The 23,080-nt window shown below is 42.4% G+C and overlaps 1 protein-coding gene across 3 annotated transcripts in view; it reads right to left on the minus strand.

Annotated features, from left to right (window-relative positions):
• Window positions 1–23,080, minus strand: part of PRKCA (protein kinase C alpha) — a 158,076-nt gene that overhangs the window by 8,616 nt on the left and 126,380 nt on the right. For all 3 annotated transcript variants that reach the window (XM_068151135.1, XM_068151134.1, XM_068151133.1), the window contains 8 exons: window positions 18,465–18,608; window positions 17,540–17,713; window positions 16,125–16,216; window positions 14,359–14,421; window positions 13,427–13,565; window positions 7,063–7,143; window positions 5,510–5,617; window positions 2,839–2,979 (listed from right to left, as the gene is read on the minus strand). In XM_068151135.1, coding sequence (XP_068007236.1) covers window positions 2,839–2,979; window positions 5,510–5,617; window positions 7,063–7,143; window positions 13,427–13,565; window positions 14,359–14,421; window positions 16,125–16,216; window positions 17,540–17,713; window positions 18,465–18,608 — 942 coding nt within the window. The remainder of the gene's footprint in view (window positions 1–2,838; window positions 2,980–5,509; window positions 5,618–7,062; window positions 7,144–13,426; window positions 13,566–14,358; window positions 14,422–16,124; window positions 16,217–17,539; window positions 17,714–18,464; window positions 18,609–23,080) is intronic.

Raw genomic sequence — 23,080 nt, forward strand, 5'->3', positions numbered from 1 at the left:
AATAAAGCTGCACATTTACAGGAGTAATCAACTGAAGAGGGGCCTGTTCAGGGAATTCAAGGGCAAGGTGTTTGGCTGTCTTGGAATCAGCTCCCTCACAGCTTCCAACCTTCCTGCAAAGCACCTGGCACATCCTGGACCGGGACACGTTGAACGACCTGAGCTGCAAAGAACTTCTGCTGCCTCAGGCATGAGTTGGTTCATATTTCAGATGAAAAATGCATGCCCAGGCAGTGGCCTGCAGTGCTCACAGAAGGACATTTGTTCAGTCTTGGAAGGAGACCAGCAGAGGAGCACTTCCATGGGCTAAAGGCTGATGGTAATCTGCTCTTTTCATCCATGGTGCTGCACTCACCCAGTACCCTGCTGCTCACTGAAGCCAACACACTTTGGTACAGAATCTCTGAACAAGAATGGGCAGAGCTGAACCTTGACAACTCTGCATCAATGGAATTCAAGTTGGTGGATCCCCAAATTAACAGTCAAATTTATTTAGAGGCAGCAGTCAGCTTAGAGCAGGCACAAAAGGGCTATTTATGGAGGGAAGACTTTTTGCTAAATCAGATATGCATCATCCTTCCATGACGCTGTGCCTTTTTCTCTTTTCTTCTTATATTTCTGTTGTTTTTTTGGTTTTTTTAGCAAGTGGAAGGTATTCACACAAGCTGGAAGTTGAAACCAAACTCCCTGATTCCACCGGATCTCTCCCTGTTGCTTACACTAGTGGAAGCTAAGAAAGAACTCATGTGAAATTTGGGTATCTTTGGGGTGTGAATATAACAATTTATCAGGAAATTTCAATCTTCAGTTATGTGGACATCCTGATCTAGTGGGAAGTGTCCCTGCCCATGGCAGGGCTCCTTGAGGTCCCTTCCAACCCTGACAATTCTGTGGTTTGTTTTTACATCGAAAAGCAGCATTGCTCTTGCAAGTGTTAATGCAGTGTTAAAGCAGAACTGAAAATAAAGGACTTCTAGAACTCTTAGCCTTACAAATGTGAGTCAAATGTCCTTGCTAAATAATCATTCTATGCCTGTAGCCTGTGAAGTGTCAATCTGGAAGGGAACACGTTTAAACCGACCAACTGCTGACCCAAAATCTGCAGCCCTGTGTTTGAGTGAGAACCAGCCTGTGTGCAATAGCAGCAGGATTATTCCTGCACCATCAGGCTCCAAGGAGGAGATGGACCTACAAAGGTTGACCCAAAAAAAACCCCACCTACCCCAAACAAAGCCTATAAATACTTCCATGTCTTCAAACATAAGGGTGTGTGTGGTTTTTGCTCTCTAGGATCAATATAAATAGAATCAGCAATCACAACAAACTAGCTCTGTGGAGGGTATGCAAATTCAGACTTGGATTTTAGATGATTTTCAGCTGGAGAAGTTAGGCTCCATGTGAATATGCCTTGGTGCATTTTAATATCAGTCTGTATAAAACAAACCAGGTCATGATGGCCACAAAGACACAGCACAGCTGCTCTAAAGAGGAGCCAAGATCTGCCATGAAACATCCTATGATGGAAGCAGACCACACTTCAAGCTCTGAGTACCTTCATGCTGGCATGACTTTTAACTTCAAGGAGAGCCTAAGCACTCAATTGCTGAGCTAATAAAACTTCCAGATGTGAAGGTAGATTTGCTTTACGAGCTCTTTAAATGTGACTCCAGAAGCATGTAATGAAAATCTGCTGTAAAACATGCTTTAAAGAGGTGCAGCTCCTCCTGGGACAGGCAGCTCTGGGGACTGGCTGGGCAGGGTTGGCAGCACCAGGCATGTTACTTACTTACCCTCCTTCCTGCATGCAAAATCCACACTATATGAAAAGGGCTTTTCCCCTTAGCACAAAACACTCTTCTGAGCATTCAGCTAAGCTCCTGATGATGTGAAAAAAATCCTTTGTATGCCAAAAAAACCTCAAGGGAATATAATCTGGTGGTGGCCTGCCTCAGAGATTGGCCTCTCTCACCAGTTGGTGATAGCACACTAGCATGTCTGTATTGGTAAATAAATCAGTGTCCAGAGCAATGATCCTACACCTGCAGTGCAACAGCAAGCCACACAACTCAGCTGACACACACACAAAATAGTGTTCGAGAGAGATTTCACACTGGGACACAGCAAGCTACAGCTGTTCCTGAAAGCTTCTATTCCTGTGTGCAAATACATTCCTTTGCCTGTCAATGAAGCATGGCAAAGGCTGGAAGAAATTGTGTACCAACAAACAAAGCTCCTCAAATGCTAGTATGGAAAGAGCTCTCATGGTAAGGACATCTTTCCTTCGTTTGGGTTAATAAAACATCCTCACAGATACATGAGTGTAACCCAGTCACAAACATTACAAATAAACCAGGGATCATATTGCAGACTTGGCAGATGTGGCTTCTGTCACTTGAGGATGGGGAGTACAAACCCCTTGAGCTGCATAGCCCATGGCAGAGGAAGTTTCCCCCAGCACTCAGACACCTTAAATCACTGACTTCAGCTGCTGCTCAGAGACAGTCAGGAACTCAGTTTATTAAGTACCAAGTGGCTGATGTGAATATGACATTTTCCCCTGTTTTCAGCTTCTCCTGCAGTGCCTGACTGTGAAAGTCAAGACTCAAACTGCTCAGAGACTTGCATATACTTTTTTTTTGCAAGGAACAAAGTAGACTGGGGTATGCTACATGATGCCAAAACATTAGCAGCTTTACAGACTGGTGTGCCATAATCAAATTGCCTTATTTTAGAAGTGTCCCAGATTCTCAGCACCACCAAGCCAGCATTAATCTCCCGCCAGGGGAAAGCATGACTGCAGACACATTGAGCGAGGGAAGTGCTTGGCATCTCACTCACCACTTTGGGTTTGAAAGGTGGCTGAATCTCTCTGTTTTCCAGTTTTTCCCAGTCAATTCTCCTAAAGAAAGCATGTTCCCTGATGTCTCTTTCACCTTCAGGGCCACAGCCAAGGCGTTTTGCAGGATGTTTAGTCATCAGCTGTTAGAAAGAAAACACCAAATGATTTAAGTTTAACGCTGGGATGCAAGTAAGACAGACTTTGCCCAGATTGTGATACTCTTGCTCCTCCTCTGAAGATACAAGTTGCTAAGAAAATTGTTTTGAAAAGCAAAAATTAATTTTTGCAGATCAGCTTTCTGGTTTGATCACTGATGACAGCACACCAGCAGCAAAATTAAAAGCTGCACTTGAGACCCATTTCCAGTTGAGCAGAGGTTGATGCTGGAGGTGTGGATGGGCATGCAGTGCCCAGGGCACGCTGCCACCCCTCTGCTTCACATCTCACTTGGGAGTTTTCCCTTTAGTCTTTCAGTTCAGTCTTATGAATCACCAGAACAGCTTCTGCCCTACTCCAGCAATCAATTAAACATAATAAATTCCAATATACTAAAGATGTACAAAGTACAACATCCCCTCAGACCCCCCCGCCCCCTTCATTTTTCTGGGCTTGTTGGAGAAAGACATTACAGAGCTTACAGTTTCTTGGCACCCAGCTGACAATACCTAATCTCTGTTTCCTCCCTTCCATTCTTAATTACATTTTGGTCAATAATGTATCCAGCTGCATAGATTGAGCAGACTTGGGGGAAATGAAAAAAAATCCCCAAACCCACCAGCAATGCTTGCTTGGGAGCAGCAATTTATACAGAATCATGGAATCATTTAGGTTTGAAAAGACCTCTAAAATCAAGTCCAACCATTAACCCAGTACCACCATGGCCATGAAACCATGTCCCAAAGTGCCATGTCCACATTAGCAATTAAGCAACATAGCCTTCAACTCTCAGCTCCAGTACTGGGGGCAGGGTGGGGAGAGAGGAATTTTAAAGCCCTTTTACAAATTGGACATGATTAATATGCTGCAGGGAGTGACACCTCAATAGGTCTTTTTAAAATCTCAGCTGTACTGCTTTAGTCTCCCTCCAAATGTTGAGTTGATCTGATTCCAATTCTGAACCTAAAATACAAGCAGTTCTCAGCAGCCTTTGGGAAAGGGCTAGGAATCACATCCTGCCTCAAGCTGAACAGCAGCTTTCCCATTTTTGCTAACTCTTCTAAAGCCCTTGCTCTAACAAGAGAATGTGAACAATGATTCCAGTGGTTTTAATTCTTTCTGAAGCTGCTGCATTTACCAAACCCACCAAGCTCTGAACCAGTGGAACAGATGGTGAGCAGACAATTCAAGAGCAAAGAGGGCAGGTTCATCTTGCCCAGTGGTTCCCAGGCCCAAGATTGCTGAGCTTCCTTATGTTGACTTTTTAGCTCTAGTAGAATGCTCACTGAAATGTGGGATCAAACTGTTAGTTTTATAGAGATGATGAACAAACATACTTGTATTAGAGGCCTGAACTTATAGCGATGTGATGCAGTTCTATCTTTCTGATCTCCCTTTGGGTAAGCACCCAACAGAACAGCAGCAAGCAGGAGTGCTAAACAGGGCTACCTAGACCCAGCTCAAACTCTGCTGTTTAATGTCTATTTTAATGACAAGGCATCAGTCTGCAGGTACTTTACAAAGCTATATCACATTTAGTTTTTGTCAGCCAGCACATCCACACTGGGACAGGATCCCAAATTCAGGAGGCTTTTCTTTTTACCTTGTTGGTCTAAATGTTTTTCTTACATTTTTTAATGATCTGCCCTTAAGGGATTTCTCTCCAGCTCAAGTACCATACTTCACCAGTGGTTGCAAAGCAAAGGAATAAAGTAAACATCAAATTAACCAACCCTAAGTGCGGTGATCTTTTATCATTGCAAGTAAGACATGAAATAAAACTTTACAGGCAGTGGTTTGGAAAAGGCACAGACTGACAGTACTCTAGGGAATCACAAAGAGTCAAAGGAAAGTCAAATGAATTCTTTTTTTTCCTGAGATAATTCCCTGAATTCAAATCTATTCTTTTCTTCAAAAAGAAAGAAAAGAAAAATGATTCAAAAAAAGAGAAACTGAATCAACTAGAGTTTAAGATGTATTTTAAGCACACGGGTTACCGCTGGGTCAGGATTTCCCCCCAGTTTCCTTGCATTTACACTAAAGATTTTCACAGGAGCTCATCTCCACTTACATTTAAAAACAATTCTCATCAACTCCTTAGCTCTGCTGCTGTCATTGGGCATTCTGGGCTGAGGACTGGCTGCAGTAGCTGGTGTCCATCCAAGCCAAGAAATCTCCTCACTCTACAAAATCAGAGTTGTGCTGCCAAGGGTTGAGCAAGGTGGGTGGAGATGTTTCGCACCACTGCCCTGTTTATAAATTCTGCTTTGGGGTTGGCAGCTGTTGACTCTGACATTTGCTCTGACCGTAAAAAAATGCAGGCACAGGGGGAGGAGCCGAATACTTATCAGTGACACCAAGTGAGGAGCACTTCATGACCATATAGCTCAGCACCACCTGACAGAAGTTGGACTTAAAAATACAACAGCGCCGTATCAAAGCCAGACAAATTTAGTTATTCACAAGGATTGCCAAAAAGGAACTTAAGTGCTAAAGAAGCATCATCTATCTCACCCCCTTGCAGATGGAGACAGCTTCTTTCGACAGGGATTTGGGGTAGGAAACATTATGTTCCATTATGGACTGGAAAAGTTCATCTTCATCTTCTCCATCAAATGGAGGCTGTTGGAAACAAATCACAGGTCAGTTACTGATGGGGGTTTGCTTGTTTCTTTGTTTGTTTTTTAATTCTCCACTTGTTGTGCAATGAGATGGCAATACTATGGCCACACTGGGACAGGTGTGGTGCATCCAGCCCAGCAACTTGCCTTCAGTCAATCACAGATGCCCAAAAAGATACAGAAATGGTTCTTGCTCAGGAACAAACACCCAACTCCCAACCACCTGCAGCTTGGTTATCTTCTGACCCAGAAGTTTAGTGTTTATCAGTCTCTGGTGGAAACTGAGAAGATTTCTGCTCCCAGCATGGAGATGAGGGTAATTAAATGTATGCAGAATTACCTTTGTCACCATTTTTAATCAGTTTCTAAGGGTGCTGTGCACCAAATAGCCACAATACCTCAAAGGGTGAAGTTTGGAGACTGAGTTACCTTGTGCTAAGGTATGTCCATTCCTTAATTAATTCCAATTAAGCTCTTGTTGATTTTATAGGACACAGCTGTAGGCTCTGCTTCTGTGAAGGGGAAACTACCACCAGAAAGAGCAGTATTTTGTACCTAAATAAAGGTGAGGAGGGCAGTGCCTGTGGGTGATACCCCAGGATACAGGTGCTGTGGAGGACTCAGCTCATGGGAAATCTTTTTTTCTTAAAAGCATTCAGTTATCTGATATTTGAAGTGCAGACTGGAAATGCTAACAACTGCAATTGTTGTCCTTTAAAAACTGCTAAAATGTTGACTAGAACTGAGTAGAGAAATTATTAAAGGCATTTGTTAAAAAAATGTATGTTTTAAGCTTAGGAAATGCACACCTTTAGCTAATGCTCACTGAGAGCCCATTGCAGAAACCTTTTCCAACTCAAGATGAATAGAATTCTTTAAATTTGGTCATTTTCTACCATTTACTGCAGCACAGTGCTGCTTTTCTCCTTGAGTGACTCAGAGAGCAGCCTCTCATTAACTGTGCAGAATGAGGGGTCTATAACTGTGCATTTTTTCAGACCCACACTTTACCCCCAGGACATACAACACAAAAACCATATTCTTATGACCCAACTGCAATGCAGAGCTGTAGACACGCTCTTATTATGTTTCCCTGTGGTTTCAAACCACTAAACGATTTTATTTTTCCATTTGACATGAGATTTCCTGCTCAAGTGTCTCCCATTCAGTTTTGAAGATGGCTATTTAGACATTATTACAGTACAAAGGAGCTGCATCCAAAGGCAGTGCTTGGTGATGTGGGTGCAATATAAAAAGCTTAAAGCCTAAATCCATTTTTAGTGGAAGCAGTCAAGAGTACAAGGAGATAATACCAGTATGAAAGGCCCCACTTCTGTCCCCTAAACGTCTACCCTTTGGGGACTAACCCTTTAGGAAGCCTTGAAGCAGTGCAGTGACAGAGAGCCAGGAGGACATCCCAGCAAGCACAGGGAGAGTGACTCTTACCTGGCCAGCTAACATCTCATAGAGCAGCACACCATATGCCCACCAGTCCACTGACTTCCCATAGGGCTGGTATGCAATAATCTGTATAATCAGAAAGAAAAACCCCAATGTTAGTTAAAGTGCACCCTTGTGACAGACAGTGACATGCAGAGATGAACATACTTCTTTGGAAAAGCTCAGAAAGCCAATCCTGCAATCCTCACTCTGGCTGCTCATTGGTTTCAGTGGGAGCTGGACTCTTTTTGGAGTTCTTAGGACACCTTGGGATGAGCATTTTGAAGTCAAAAGAGGAACAGAACAGCACCAATGTAGGAGACAAAGTGAAAATGTTTGTTATCCATCCATTTGTGCCTAACGTTGAAATTGTGCACCTCAACTCACAGATTACCAATAACAAAGCTTTTCTCATCCTCTCATTATTCAGACTTTTGCTCTCCTGTAAGAGGAACCAAAATTTAAGAACAGCTCCAATACCTAAAAAGCTCTGTTACATTTTCCCAAGTTGCTGATGAAGATACTCTGAGGATGAAGCCAGTTACCAGCTACACCAAAAAGAGAGGGCTTTCTGCTGTTCAGCCTAATGGAAATGTTAAGTATTTTGCACTTTCTGTGTTCACATCTGACTCATATGGAAGCACAAACTGAGTTCTGACACAACAGAAGGCTGCAGGTGCCAACAGCACACAGGTGCCCTTGTGCGTCATCTTTAACTAAGGCCACTTCAGAGATCACTGTTCATTTATTTAAGAGATGCTTTTGGGCTTGCCGTGGAGGAGTTCTGAGGTGCAGATGTTCTCTCAGGTCTCCTCATAAATAACTGTGAAGGGAGTCTGTGAATTGTGAAGGTTTGCAGGATGTTGAGGATGCCCCTGCTTACTGCAGAGGGTGTTGGCCTAGATGACTTTTGGAGGTCCCTTCCAGACCAGCCCCTTCTGTGATTCTATGATTCTATGATTCTATGATTCTATGTCCCAGCCATTGTTCACCAACACTGGAGAAGGCAGGATCAGAGCTTCCAACTCCAACAGAACAAACAGAGAACCAATGCAGTCATTGCCCCAGATGAGCTTGCATTCATTTTCCTGTTCCAGTGGTTTTGTTCTCTGTGAAGCAAATGGCTAAGGCAAGCACACATCACATAGCCCACATTTTTTTAGCTGCCTGAAAGAGAAGCTGAACTGGTAAGTTGTGTAGTTTCTCAGGAAACCAGTGAGTCACCAGTTCAATAAAGCAGGACTGCCTGGCTACTAAAGAAAATTATAGTCTCTGTGTGAGTCTATCTTCTTCCCTGGAATAACAGCAGCACAAGAATTAAAAATTGCCTCAATGTTTCTAAGCAAAGGATGTCAAAATCAATCCCACTCCGAATTATATTACACAACCAGAGGTAATAACAAGATTCTCAGCTGGAACATCCTACATAAAGGCAATCTTTATTAGTTGTCCTTTAGCAATAATATAGCCTTAAAACACAGATTTGGGACATTCATTTCATATTATAGTGGTTGACATGCTTGGTTACTCTCCCTTTAATTCCGTCACCAGTAAGTTCCCAAAGGCTTGCTGGGATCAATGCTGCTTTATGAAAGATCAAGCACTTCCAAAACTGTATCTGGAAAAACTACTGGCCTTTATGCAGAGAAAATGAGAAAATATTTTGTCCTCAGCCCTTCTCTGACAATCTCTGCTTGCCTATGGAAAAGAGTATTTCATCAAGAAATAAAAAGGGGTATTTTTCAGAAGGTCAGTAAATTATAAGGGCAGAACGTTCTGTACAGTAAGTGAGCTTCGTGTAAGTGGTTTGGGTAGGAAGAGTTCATTTCAATCAGTAAGTGAGCAAAAGATGGATCCATAATGAGAAGGAAAATGCTGCTACACCACCCGTGGGCCTCAGCCTGGCAGCCAGGTCTGTCCAGGAGGCCACAGAATACTTCTGTTCCTGTTGTGGCACAGTTTGATGGGATTGTTGAGGAGAGGAGATCTTCTAAATGTGGCATAAAGTAAGAGGTGTGGCAAAGCATGGACTTAGTGAGGCTGTTTATCCAGCAAGAGTGAGTCGAGACCACCCCAGTTCCCTCAGCCACTCCTCACCAGACCTGTTCTCCAGACCCTTCGTTAGCTTTGCTGCCCTTCTCTGGACCTGCTCCAGCAACTCAATGTCCTTCCTGCAGCAAGACGCTCAAGAGTGAGACTTGAGAAGTAAAAATACAGACATCAAGTTCCACTGGGACTGGAAGGCTTCCACTACAGAGAAGTCCCAATGCAAATGCAATGAAAACACCTTGACCTTACTGCAGAGTAGAGGAAGGTGGCACTGTCAATGCCTGCTGCTGTACACTAGCAGGTTTTTCTCCTGTAATCCTAATTAAACACATCCACTTTGAATCACCTGCTTAATCCTGGTGAAGATGCCATGAAGTGAAACCCAGAGAAGCAATCTGCCACATTCAGCTACCAGCCTGCCCGTCACAGCGGTGACACTCATAATACTGGGAGCTGCTCAAAGCACTAATTAGAAAATGCAGAGGAGAGGAAAGAAAGCTCACTTCAAGGGAGGAATTACATGTGGGAGGAAGCAGATGAGTTTTCAGTGTGCAGTCAAACATGCATGGGTACTAAGTCAGCAAGTTCTGCATGTTGCATTTCCACCAGTTGCCTCCTCCTCATCCAGAAACCATCATGTATTGTCCACCAGCTGCTCCACACAAAGGCATCACTGGCTGCCTTGCAGCAGCTGCCAAAATAATCCTATCTGCACCTAAAATTTGGTATCTTTTAGATAGGGATGCATTTTAGAGAGGGATGCATTAACATGACCTCCTGTCTCACCACAGTGGGCAGAGCAGACTCCGAACAGCATGGGAGCTCATGTGCCCACAGATTAAGATGTGTACCTTCCTCTGGCTATGATCCTCCAGCTATGAGTCTCTGCTCTGGGCTAGCCAGCCAGAGAGGAGTGGAAAGTTGATAGGACACTTCCTTTCCCCTTCTTCTCCATCATTAATCTAAATAATTGTCCTGAAAGGGTGGTCAGGCATTGGAACAAGCTGCCCAGGGTGGTAGTTGAATCACCATCCCTGGAGGTGTTCAAAACACACATAGACAAGGCACTTCAGGGCATGGTTTAGGCAACATAGTGGTGTTGTGTGGATGGTTGGACTTGAGGACCTTAAGAGATCTTTTCCAACCTTAATGAGTCTATTTAATTTCCTTTTGCACATGTCCTGTTTAATCTGTTACCATATTGTAAGAGCTTTGCCTTTTCAGGTTCTGTGGATTTGAGAGCTCAGGAAGTGCTCAGGAGGAATTTCTCTCATCAAGTCAAATTGGCAGAGAAATGTTGATTCCTTTCTTTCTCTCTCTCTCATTTTTTTTTTGCCTCCAAGGAAGGCACAGTTAAGATCAGGACACAGAGATTAATACTAACAATTTGTAGGAATGTTTAGATCACTGCAGCTTGCAGCTGGGAGTCAGTTGGGATGAAAAGATTATATCCCAGAGGCAAGAGAGAAAAAGCCTTTTGTGAACATATCTTATGTCTGCTGGAAAAGTTGAAACTCGGTTATTAAAGGAAATAAATACTATGAGCACAAGAAGCAGTCAAATGCAGACTTTTCAAACCCCTGGAATACCTATTAGCCTTCCATAATTCCAGCAAATGCAAGGTTAGAACTTCAGGTTGTGAGGCTATTAGATGGAGAAGAGCAACAGAGTTTCTGCTTTAAATTCCTCTGGAATTCCAAACCAGTGAATTCAACACCAGAACTCAAGCCCACTGCTCTGGCTGCTGCAGGGGTGCTGCAGGTGGGGGTCAGTGCTGCCAGAACCCCTCCCTGCTAATCCACTTGACATCTATCTCCTTTCGTCTCTCTTGACTGGTCAAGGAAATACAATGAATTGATCCCATAAATATTTAAGTTTAGCACATCAATAAATATTCTTTGCTAGATAACCACTTTCTGCCTGACAGAAGTGGTCAAACCTGGGATCCTACCTGTTTAACCTCTCCACTTTTTCAAATTGCATAGGGTAAGAGATTTGAATTCTTTATGCTGGAGTGCAGCACGCTCAGAAGTCTGCTCTGCCCTAGTGAGCAACAGGGGATTACTGTAGAGAGTCCAACAGAGGCTACAAAGATGTTGAGGGACCTGCAGCATCTCTGTGAGGAGGAAAGGCTGAGAGCCCTGGGGCTGTTTAGCCTAGAGAAGAGCAGCCTGAGAGGGGATCTGCTCAATACCTAAAGGGTGAGGGCCACAAGAACAGGGCCAGAAGTTTTCAGTGGTACCCAGAGACAGGAGCAGTGGACACAAACTGGAACCCAGGAGGTTCCATCTGAACATGAGGATGTGAGGATGCTGAAGCACTGCCCAGGCTGCCCAGAGAGATTGTGGAGTCTCCTTCTCTGGAGAGATTACAAACCTGCCTGGACATTTTTGATCCTGGGCAACCTGCTGTGGGCGCCCCTGCTGCTTCAGCAGGGGTGTTGCACTGGATGATCTCCAGAGGTCTCTCTTCCAAGCCTCACCTTGCTGGGGATTCTGTGATACCCTTGATACCTTCAACAGTTTACTTAGATTTAGCTCATTTATCGCCATCCGGCAGGGAATGGAACCGTGCAAATGCATCCTCATTATAATCTATTATAAATTTATACATTTTAGCCCATGGAAACATGCTGAAATACTCCTGCAAGCAAAACATGAGTCTGACTTTGAAGTTTACCACAGACCTAGTTAGCAATTTGTCAGTCATAATAATGTGAGTGAAAGAAACGAAAGAAAAGCAGCCAACCAAAAAATAAGATAAAAAATAAAGACTGCTTGTAAGGTAATGGAAAGATTAATTTCCTCCCAGTTACTAAATGCTTTGGTAGAAGGTTTGTTTCTTTATATGAAATTTCCAAGTAAAGCAAAATAAATCATTCCAGCACTGACCCATATTGAGTAATTTGGCACTGGCAACATGTTCTTTGGTATTAACAGGCACAAGAGCATTGCCACAGAAAGGACACTTTAATTTGCAATATTGGCTTCCTTTATGTTTTGACAGGAGAAAATAAAATACTGCTCTGCTTGGTTTGAGATCCTGCTGCAAGCAACAGCAATCTGTGAGAAAAACAAGGTTTTACAATACACAATATTTCACTCCGGAAAGCGTGAATTAGCAACTGCAAAAAAAGCCACCAAAATATTTTTCATTCCAGTTTCAGAGAGATGACAAAATTCACCTTAGACACTAATTTACTTGTCCATGTATAAATCTCCCATATTCCAACAAACATTCAATTACAGCCAGAACTGTTCCAGCCAGAGCTGCCTCCTGCCCAGCACTCAGTGAAACACTGAGTAGCTTGGATCAGGACGCAGCCTCCTGTACTGAATTTGCAGCCAAGCAAATCAAGACTCTTGAGAGCTCACTATGCACAAACAGCAGATTTTAATATTCATGTGTTTGAATCGTTTCCAAATCCCCACATGTGCTTGTTTTTAATGTTTTATACCTGAACTACTCAAATGCAGATCAGATCCAGGCTAAAACCTTAGCTTTAAGCTCACATTTATCACAGTGCTTTAAAGCAGAACTGTGATTTTTGTGGAGACATTTTCCTTCTAGACTCACTGCAGTTTAGGTTTGTGTTGGAATGTGATTTTTCAGTGCCTTGAACACAGCACAGGCATCACCAGCTCTCAGATAACTCTGGATTTATTATGTTCACTCCATTCAAGCCCTACTCGTATGGCTTTATTCAGGGTTTCAGAGACAGGAGCTTTCCTGAGCTGATACCTGTGTACTATTTGTATGACATGGTCTGGAGAAGACTACAGTAGTTTTGCAGGGAGGTCAGCAAAAGCCTTCAAAAACTCCTGAGTCCCTTCCCAAAACAGAGTGAGTGGTTTGGGATTTCCTGGGTCCTTTAATCAGATGTATTTTTGTCAGCTGTGGGAACTTTTGGAGATATATATTAAAGAAGCTATGTTTACCCCCAGTAAAATGTTTGATGACCTCATCAACAACTTCAACAATGCCCCTGAGCTCCATGATCTCACAAATTGAGTCACAAAGTTCAGTGTAAGAAGATTTTCAGGCTATAGGTTTAAAATCACAAAGTGATGATCCAGTTTCTAATAAGACCAAAACCTAAAGCACTGATCTCATACAAAGTTAGGTTTTCAATCAACTAGATACTTATTTAAATACTCAAGTTTTATTGGCAATATTGTATTAATTCATGAAGTTATTCAACAGACCTGCAGAAGGATAAATGGTACCACCCAGGGAGTATCCAGCCTGCAAAACTTGGTGGTGAGATGTGTGTAGTGGCAATTTCAGAGACTGAAAGGCTCTTGAAATGGTCAATATTTACCTCTGGTGCAATGTAGTCTGGAGTGCCACAGAAGGTCCTGGTTGTTACTCCATCTAACATATGTTCTTTGCACATTCCAAAATCAGCAATTTTAATGTGGCCTTCTGAATCCAACATCACATTATCTAATTTTAGATCTCTAGGAAGAATCACAGCAATTTAATGTTAAAGTTTAAGATCAAGCAGGGCAAATGTATCTATTTCTGAGTCTAGGGAAGGAACAGGGATGGAAGTGGGTGGAGGGGACAGGGCTGAATATGAACAATAATTGACAGTCCAGACAGAGCTCAGCAGCACACTGTAGGTGTGTAGGCATGACCATAAGCCCCCAAACTGGACAATTAATGAAGACCATGAGCACACTCACAATGAGGGACCTTAGAGCTGCATTCCAGTACCTGAAGGGATCCTACAGGAAGGCTGGAGAAGGACTTTTCAGAAGGGTGTCTAGATACAGGACAAAGGGGAATGGTTTGAAGCTGAGGGAGAGTAGGTTTAGGCTGGATCTTAGGAAGAAGTTCTTCAATATGAGGGTGGTGAGACCCTGGGATAGGCTGCCCGGGGAGGTTGTGGCTGCCGCTTCGCTGGGGGTGTTCAAGGCTGGGTTGGCTGATCAGAGAGGTGTCCCTGCCCATGGTGGGGAGGTTGGAGTAGATGATCTCTAAAGCCCCTATGAAACCTCAGACCGGAATGCACACAAAACCGTTTTACATTCTAAAGAGACTCCAGTTGAGTTGGGCAGAGCAGACATCAGGAAAGCCCAGGCAAAGCTCTGGCTTTGGTTTCCAGCACTGGAGCACTAACATAACCAAAAGAAGACTACAGTGATTGCTTTTTTTAAATTAAAGATGCACTTAATCATTAAAGAAATGGAGCATTTGGGGGAGGTTCTAAAAATAGTTCAAGCATCACTCATGTCACATCATACTCACCTATAAACGATCCCTCTGTTATGGAGAAAGAATAACCCAATTGAGATCTCAGCTGCATAGAACCTGAAAAATAAAAAAGGAACAAATTTCTTATTGCCTCATCATTTCCCTCTGACAAAATGGTTTGGAAATCATAAAATATTCTGGTAAGGAATGACAGTATAATACCATGTATCACATACAGTGTACAGATATTAAAGTATAAAAATATATTAAAGCATAAAAAGTCTTACAGCCAGATGACATAGAAGGCATCTTACTTCAATCTGACTTTAACTGATACATTTTGAGCACTTGATGATGACAAAATAATTCAGGACTTAAGAAAAGGAATGAAAATGTCTCTCTAGACCACCAAAAGTCGGTGCAGCTGGAGCACAGCATTCTCCTGCACTGATCTAACTCTGCCTGCAAAGGTCATTATCTCTAATCACATATCAATGCTGGATTCATGATGCAGCTCCATTTACATTGCACTTCATACAGCATAAAATAATTTGCAGAAATAGTATCCCTTTAGAGAGGCTGCTAATGGATTAATTACATATAGCTAATTAAAATGATTACCATATAAAATATAATTGCACAATGCAGTTAAAAATACCATAATATTGAGGGCTGTTTGAAGGCAGTCGCTGTGGAACTGTGCAAATTCTATGCAAGAGGATTTTTTAAAGATGAGATTAATTTTTAGGTTGGCATAAGGGAAAGGAAAGCTCATCTCTGAAACATTTGATCAGAGGTGTTTGGGAATGGGTGTGCTGGGAGATGCTCCACAGGCATGAGCTGTCAGAAAGCAGCAGTTTGCAAGGGGTGTTGGCAAGTTACATCAGCTGGGAGTCAAGGCTGCTCTGACACCATCTAGGTTTTAATTCATGGAGTTGCTGAAATTTCATTCTGCATCTCCAATACTTATATTTAGAAGGCTCTCACTGAAACAAGCCCTGGTTAATTAGAGTGAAATGAGAAATTCTTTTAGCTGAATTCCTAAAACAGTTGGTCACACTTGATTTTCAAAAGTTCCACTGGGAAGTGATTTATGAAACACTAATAAATGATGACGAGATGTTATAGGCATGACTAAAATGGTACTGATGGAGCTCTTCACATTTGAACATGCTACAGGTCATTATCAGTTGCTCACTGATAACACCAGATGTACAATTACCTAAAAGGGATCATGTAGATAAACAACTTCTAATCATAGCATCATAGACTCACGGAATCATTTTGGCTGGAAAAGACCTTTCACATCATCGAGTCAAATCATTTATTATCTCCTCATAAAGAAAAAGGTCTATACCAAAAAAAAAGCAGGATGACAGAATTCTTCTAAGCTAGACTTTGAATTTATCTTGTGTAAACTGTAATTTACATTGCAATGCTGACTCTGTTTGCATTGCCTTTCCCTGTAACATTAATTCAGGCTGAAATGTTCTACTCACTTGGTTTTTATATTCGCTTTTACAAACAGCCCCAGAATACTAAGTAACATCTTTAATTTCCTGTTGCCTTGTTTAAATTCTTGTCACTTTTAAAGCAGCCATTCCATGGCCTTTGTTTGTGCTGTAGTTTGGAAGAAAAAGGCACAGCTACCTTTGGTCTGTGTAGAAAGAATACTTTTAACATAAATTTCAGCTTTTGAGCTTTTAAAAACACGATAAAAAAAGGCCAGCCCGAAGATTTCATACTGAGCCTGGCAAGAAGAAACTTAATATAAAATCAAGATGATGACATGATTTAAATATATAAACAGGAAGACTCACACTGCTTGTGGCTCCTTAAATTTTCCTACTTGCTGAATGTGATACATGAGGTCCCCACCATTCACGTACTCCATCACAAAATACAGGCGGTCCTAGGAGAAAGTAGGAAGAGAGGCAGAGAAAGACATTAGAGGGAAAATGTTAGCTATGCATTGATCAGTAAAAATTAGTTACTAATAAGGTATTATAAAGCTTTTAAGATTATTAGGACTGGTTGCACATCCTGACAAAATGGACAGAGCAGGAAATGGAAGTGGAATGCTCTGTAAAACCTGTGATAGTGATGAGCTCTGCCCAGATTTGCCAGTTTTAGTGATGCACTTTCATGTATTATTTGGCTACAATGGGTCCCAGAATTACACACAGTCCTGCCTGAGCAATCTGTCTCTCTAAAAATCAATGTAAACCAAAAGAAATTAAAGATGGTGGGAAATCCTTGCTTCGAGGCCATTTCTAATCCTTCCTAAGAAGTTTTCCTTTGGAAGATAGAAGTCATTAAATATATATATATATATATATATATATTTTTTTTATTAAAAGGAAAGGTAAGAAGAAAAGTAATTCTAAGGTTCACAAAAGTATCTGGAACCTTTACATGAAATTAATTTCTTGTAGGCATATATTTCAGCCAGAGGAAGATGGCAACAAGGTACTTTGGAGGGATATTTTTCTTGCACAGGGAGGACTTTTAAAGGTCATATCCAGCTATCTCAAATCAAACATGACCATAACATGTCTGGTACACTTAAGCAGTATTTTCCCAGCCAGTGACCTTCAAACAGTAAGACTTAAACCTGTCTGTTCCCTGGTTTTCAGAGGATTAGAACAATATGATGGGGAAATATCCTCTCCACACATTTATAGGGAAGGAAGTGAAAAACTCTGTGTCAGGGCTGCCAGAAAAACTAAATTAAATCCATCAACATCGATTCATGACTAATCACTTCACAACACGACAACAGCCATTAAGACTTTTCAAGTACCATCCTCAGATCTTTAAGAAGTATTTAGGAACCTTTGGGAATCAGGGCTTAAAGCTCTGACTTGGCAAAGCACACATTATTGAATTTATGAATTGTCACAGTGGTCTGCTTGAATTACCCTATGAAGAAGAATCTTTAAACATCAGGTTTATACAAGAGATAATTCCATTTGGTATCCCCTCTTCAGCATTTTCTGTGTGCAGAAGCTGTAATATATAGGTTGGATCAGAGAATCATAGAACGGCTTAAGTTGGAAGGGACCCTGGAGATCATCTACTCCAAACGCCCCGCTGTGAGCAGGGATACCTCTCAACTAGACTCCACTGATCAAGGCCTCATCCAGCCTGGCCATGAGGGAGGAGGCATCCACAACCTCCCTGATCATATAGAATGGAAAACACCAGGGTGGCAAGAAAGCCTGAGCTCACGTACAACTGTTTGGAAACAAGAGTGAAGCTGTGTCAGGAAGGGTGGTTTATCTTGCAGGGCCAGGACTCGTTTTTCAACCATTGTACACTCGACATCATCATCCTGAATCACCACATCTTTTTTCAGGATTTTGATTGCATAGAGCTCCTCTGTCCCCTTCCTGTCTGCCAGCATCACCTGCACAGAGAGAAAGAACAGGGTGAATATGCTCCTCCTGCCAAGGAGGGGAGGTGACTCATGCACCCAAAGATTTGTATAGATGGCAATCCAGCTTCTCCTTTTATTGGCATAGACTAAATTGATCAAAACACCCAAAATATCCCCATTACTCACCCACTGCAATGAGCTGCACCGGCCATTTCAGACAAAACCTGAGCCAGAGCCCTCTGGTTAATCACAGGCATGTTGCCAAAGGACTGATAAAATGTTAAGTCCCAGAAGACTTCCTCAGTAAAGGGCATTTTATCACACAAGTGGTTGTTCAAACAGACAGAAACACAGCAGTGCTTTCTTTAAACTCACAGATCTCAAATTTATATACACTAGGCCTTTTTTCCTCCCACCTCAATATTCAGCCTTACCAATGTTGGTGACTTCCAGAAGTGGCAGAGTGACCTGGGTAGTAAAGCCTAGGTAGTAGACTTAATTTCCTTAGAACTGCCAAGAAATAAGTATCTAAAAGTCAGCAACTGTTTGTTATACCCTGCCCAGCACTCTGAGGGGGGGTTTATTTTTATTTTCAATAAAATAATGGCTGAAATCTCCTAGTCTTGGGGAATCCCCCACTCCAAGTTAAGACACACCACACACCCCCAAATGCACATCCTTTTGACTCTATTTTGCTCCTTAGAAAATTATTTGTTCATTCTTCCATGGGAAAAAACAAAGGAGAAAGAATGCAAGTGGAACAGGCATCAAAAATTCCTACCTTCCCAAAGCTCCCCTTTCCAAGAACCATGAGAAAGTTGAAGTCTGTCAGCTTCACCCTGTCCAGATTGTTGGATGGCACACTTGAGTTCTTGTCTTCTGCTGGAGTAATGACTTTGTTACCAGCTGGCCCAAGTTTGGCTTTCTGAAGAACACACACACATACACACAGAAAAACAGGAAAGTAAGAAGAGCAGCTTGTTTCCTTGGCAGGGTGGGTCACTGGGTGATGTTGGGATTGGAGATGACCATATCTGAGGTGGCATTCCCAGGAGAATGGCTGCATAACAAAACCTGCACAGACACAACTTTGAAGACTCATTCCAACAGTATTTTTGACATTATTGAGTGGCTTAAAGTGGAAATCTGTGTTCATGTATAACCAGATAAATGCAGATATACTTATCTGGTTAGAAGAGCAAAACCAAATCCAAAATAAAAGCCAAAGGGAAAAAAAACCACCAAATAATTTATTTTCATGCCCAAAGCAGGCATATCTGATGGCTTTCTTCTAAAACACACACACACACAAAAAGCTTTCAAAAATGTCATGCTGTAATCCACAGAGGGTATTTTAGGACATAAAGAGTCTCTTCAAAACATTCTCCTCTAAAATGTAACTTCTTAAAGTCACTGCGCAGCAAGAATTCGGAAAGCTTTGACATGCATTAAGAAAAATAACCTCCATTAAAAACCCAAACCAACAACCCATGAGAATTAATGCAGATGAACATGGCCACTTTCAAACCAGCAACACAATCAACTCTGATTTTTTTCAATGCAGTGTTGATCCAGAAAGGGGAGGAAAGGAAAGGTTACATACAAAGGCTCTGCCTTGGCAAGGCAGTTTGGTTTGCAGTAGGGTGCAACAGTCTCAGTATCTCATGAGACATCAGGTAATTGCTCAAGGAAGCTGCATTTCAAATCTCAAAGTTAACAGAAGAGAAAAAAAAAGTAAGACTCACCAAAAAGATAGTGCAGGCTACAACATAATATCCCTCTTTGCCTCAAAATAATCCCATGCACCAGCAGAAGCAAAGCCAAGAAGGTTTAGTAGTACTTGGGGATTTAAGTGCTTTCTCCCCATCTATCTCGTGAGTGGCTCTGGTAAATACCCTCCCAAAATGGTTCATTTACTTTGTGCCACTGACACACGCTTGGCATTTATGGATCACTGCTTTGCTCACTGCACCACAAGAGGACAGCATTTGCATGTCAGCACTGGTTTACAGATAAAGAAAATTACAGAAATCAAAGTTTATTCACAGTGTCACAATAAATCACCTTAAAAGCCTCACTGGTAACTGAAGATACAATCTTAACCCTCCCAGGCAAGTCTAAAAACGTAAGACTGAAAGGGATGATTTGATTCAGAGACTCCAGCGCTCTGCTTCTGCAGGCAGCAATGTGAAGCAGTCCTGTGTTGAAATAATCACGTCACTTGGAAAGCATGTTCAGATTGGACGACTCTTCCTGCAACAGGTCTTGTTTCCTGCCATAGGGATTCTGGCATGCACAAAGGAGAGTGTGGCCAGCAGGCTGAGGGAGGTTCTCCTCCTCTGCTTTGCCCTAGGGAGTCCACATCAGTGGTACTGGGTCCAGTTCTGGGCACCCCAGTTCAAGAGAGACAGGGAGCTACCTGAAAGAGTCCAATGGAGTGCCACAAAGATGCTGAAGGGACTGGAATGTGTCTCTTATGAAGAGAGTTTGTTTTACCCAGGAGAAGAGCAGCCTGAGAGGGGAATCTTCTCAATGTCAGCAAGAGCTAAATGATGGAGGTGCTGGACTCTTCTCAGTGTGGCCAGTGAGAGGATAAGGGGCAACGGGCACAAATCAGAACACAGAAGGTTTCACTTGAACTTAAGGAGAAAATTCTTTACTTTGAGGGTGACAGAGCCCCGGAGCAGGCTGTCCAGCAGACCACAGGAGAGGATGTGGAGTCTCCTTCTGGACCCACCTAGACATTGTGATCCTGGGCAACCTGCTCTAGGCAACCCTGTGTTAGCATCCAATAATCTCCAGAGGTCCCTTCCAACCTCTACCATTCTATGATTTTATGATATGAATTTGGGCAGTTCTGATCTCTTTTTTAAATGTATGTATTATAAAACAGTTCAAAATGAGGAGCTGCTTCCACTACTGTTATAACTTTCATGCACAAAGCAGCTCTTGGAGATGCTAGTCGGGATGACAGGCTGTGTAAATGTTTAGGAAAAGCCAGTCCTGGGCATCAGCCTAAACCCTGGATTCTGCAAGGGATGGCTCCTCAGCAGATACAGCTGCTGGGACAAATCCAGGGTCTTCAATGGAGCTTGCTGTTGGCACAAAGCTCCTTTCAAGGCCACCATAAAAGTCTGGGCTATAAACGAAGCAAGTAGGAGGGGAAAAAAAAAAAAGAAAAATCTCAGTAAATCTCCTTGAGTTTTACAAGAAGAAGACATGGTTTAAGGGAGCAGCTTTGCTGGCCTTGTCTTTGTGATGCTCTCACAGAAGGGATCTCAGATAAAAGACCCTGCTCTGCTGATCCCAGAAGCAATTTCAATATCTGCCTTTGCACCATGGCAGGGAGATCCAAATCAGGCACTGAAAGGAGAACACTTGTTTTATTTTTTACATTTTAAACCCACTGGGAACGTTGTGGGCAGCCTGTTTGAAAACAAACAAAAACAACAAACAAAATTTTCTTCTAAGGCAGTTTTCTGGTTTGGGCATAAATGTGTTGCTTGGGCAGGAGTATTTCTGCAGCGAGCTTGAGCTGAGCAGCTCAAGAGCAGAGCTGCAGATTCAGCGTAGTCTCCTGTGCCCTCTGCTGGCTCCCAGGGTTGGAAGCAGCAGGCTCCATCCAACACATGCAAGATGGAACTGTCAGAAGCTGAAGGTGGCATCTTAAAATACTGTTACAGAACCCAGCCAAGGCCTCTCCGCACCCTCACAAGCAAACACTTATGTTCAATGAGCTCCAGACATGATCCTCTGCTTCCAATTTTATATATATATAAAAAAATATATTTTTATTAGCTGTCACTCTCAATTTGCTAGTTTCTTTATTCATATGCTAAGTTTTTAAGGAGAACATCATTCTCCCATGAAAGGTTTGTCAGGCCCTAGAACAGGCTGCCCAGGGAAGAGGTGGAGCCTCCCTCTCTGGAGGGGTTTAAAAGCTGTGTAGGTGTGGTGCTCAGGGACATGGTTTACTGGTGACCTGGCAGTGCTGGGTCATTGGTCGGACTCAATGATCTTAAAGGTCTCTTCCAAGCAAAATGATTCTGTGATTCTATGATCAGGTGCCGTTTTGGTGGGCTTCTGTGCCACCTGCTCCAGGTAGATGGCCAAAGCAGGCAGGAGCTCATCAGAATGTACTTGGTTTTGAGTGATCCACAACCATGGGAAACTGACAGTCCTGATTATCCCGTCACCAGTGCTGAGCCACCTCAGTGCATCCACCCAGGCACTGCCACATGTAAACAGAGGACCCTGCTGCAAGCTGTATGCAAGAAAAGATAGGAAAATGCATCCATGAAACACTGCAGGACAACCAGGCTGGCTCAATGAAAGCACATGGACCCAAGTGGAATGGGCTATGGACCTTATCAAATATCATCACTTTATCAAAGGTCTGGCCACCAACCATCTGCTCCTGAGCATGCTAAACAAAGTTTCTCACATTTAGCATGTGAATTCCTTTTGCTGCTTTTTGGCTTAAGGTCCTTGTGAAAATAGAGTGGGAATTTCAAAGCTGGCAAATGTGCACTGGGAGGAAAAAAAGAAAAGGAAACAATAATAGTCCAAACCAAAACATTTCACAGATGATCCATTAAGAGCTACTGCAACATGGCTCAGTTATGACTGAGCCTCAGGCACAGCATTTTGCTGCCTTCTTAGTACTATTTACAAAACATTTCCAGAGCTAATGGAGGAAAATTAGGTTGTGGGTGTGGCAATTAAAATTAGATAAAGATGGTCAAGCCATGACAAGTTCTGCTTGTGTCACCAAGTTTTTGATGGGACATTAAGACATCTTTATGAAATAAACCCTGAAAAATCTAGTACTTAGTACTTGTCTTCAAGAATTAGACTCTATATTCATCCTGAAGTACAAACTTAAACCAAAACATCTCTTACAAGCTTCATGGATGTCCTACACTCAGCAGGCCAGCTACAGCCTATGTATGTTCTCCTAAGGGCAAGAACAGGAAATGTATTCAAGTGCTGTCCAAGCTTTACTGTGAGTTTTCTATCTGAGACACCTTGAATATCATGGAGGAAAAATGCCATGCAACCAACATTCTGTTCCAGAGCAAAAATTGCCCAAGGCAATGGTGGAGCTACTGTCCCTGGAAGTGTTCAAAAAATATGCAGATGTGGTACTGAGGGCCATGGTTTAGTGGTGGACTTGGCAGTGTCAGTGGCTGGGCTTGACCTCAGAGGTCTTTTCCAACCTTAATGATTGTATGAAAAACAGTTTTGCAAGAACAGCAGGCCAAAAATTCAAATGATTACTAAAAAATTATTAGAAAAGAGCAGTAACATTTTGCCTTTTCTTAGCATGAACTTGAAAAGAGCAGAATCCTGCTGGAATCCATCTATTTTATTTTTTGGGGGTGGGGTGGGGTTGGA

The sequence above is a fragment of the Melanerpes formicivorus genome, unplaced genomic scaffold (genome assembly GCF_026170545.1).
Source record: "Melanerpes formicivorus ecotype bairdi unplaced genomic scaffold, bMelFor1.0.p_v2 SCAF_21, whole genome shotgun sequence".
NCBI classification, from domain to species: Eukaryota; Metazoa; Chordata; class Aves; order Piciformes; family Picidae; genus Melanerpes; species Melanerpes formicivorus.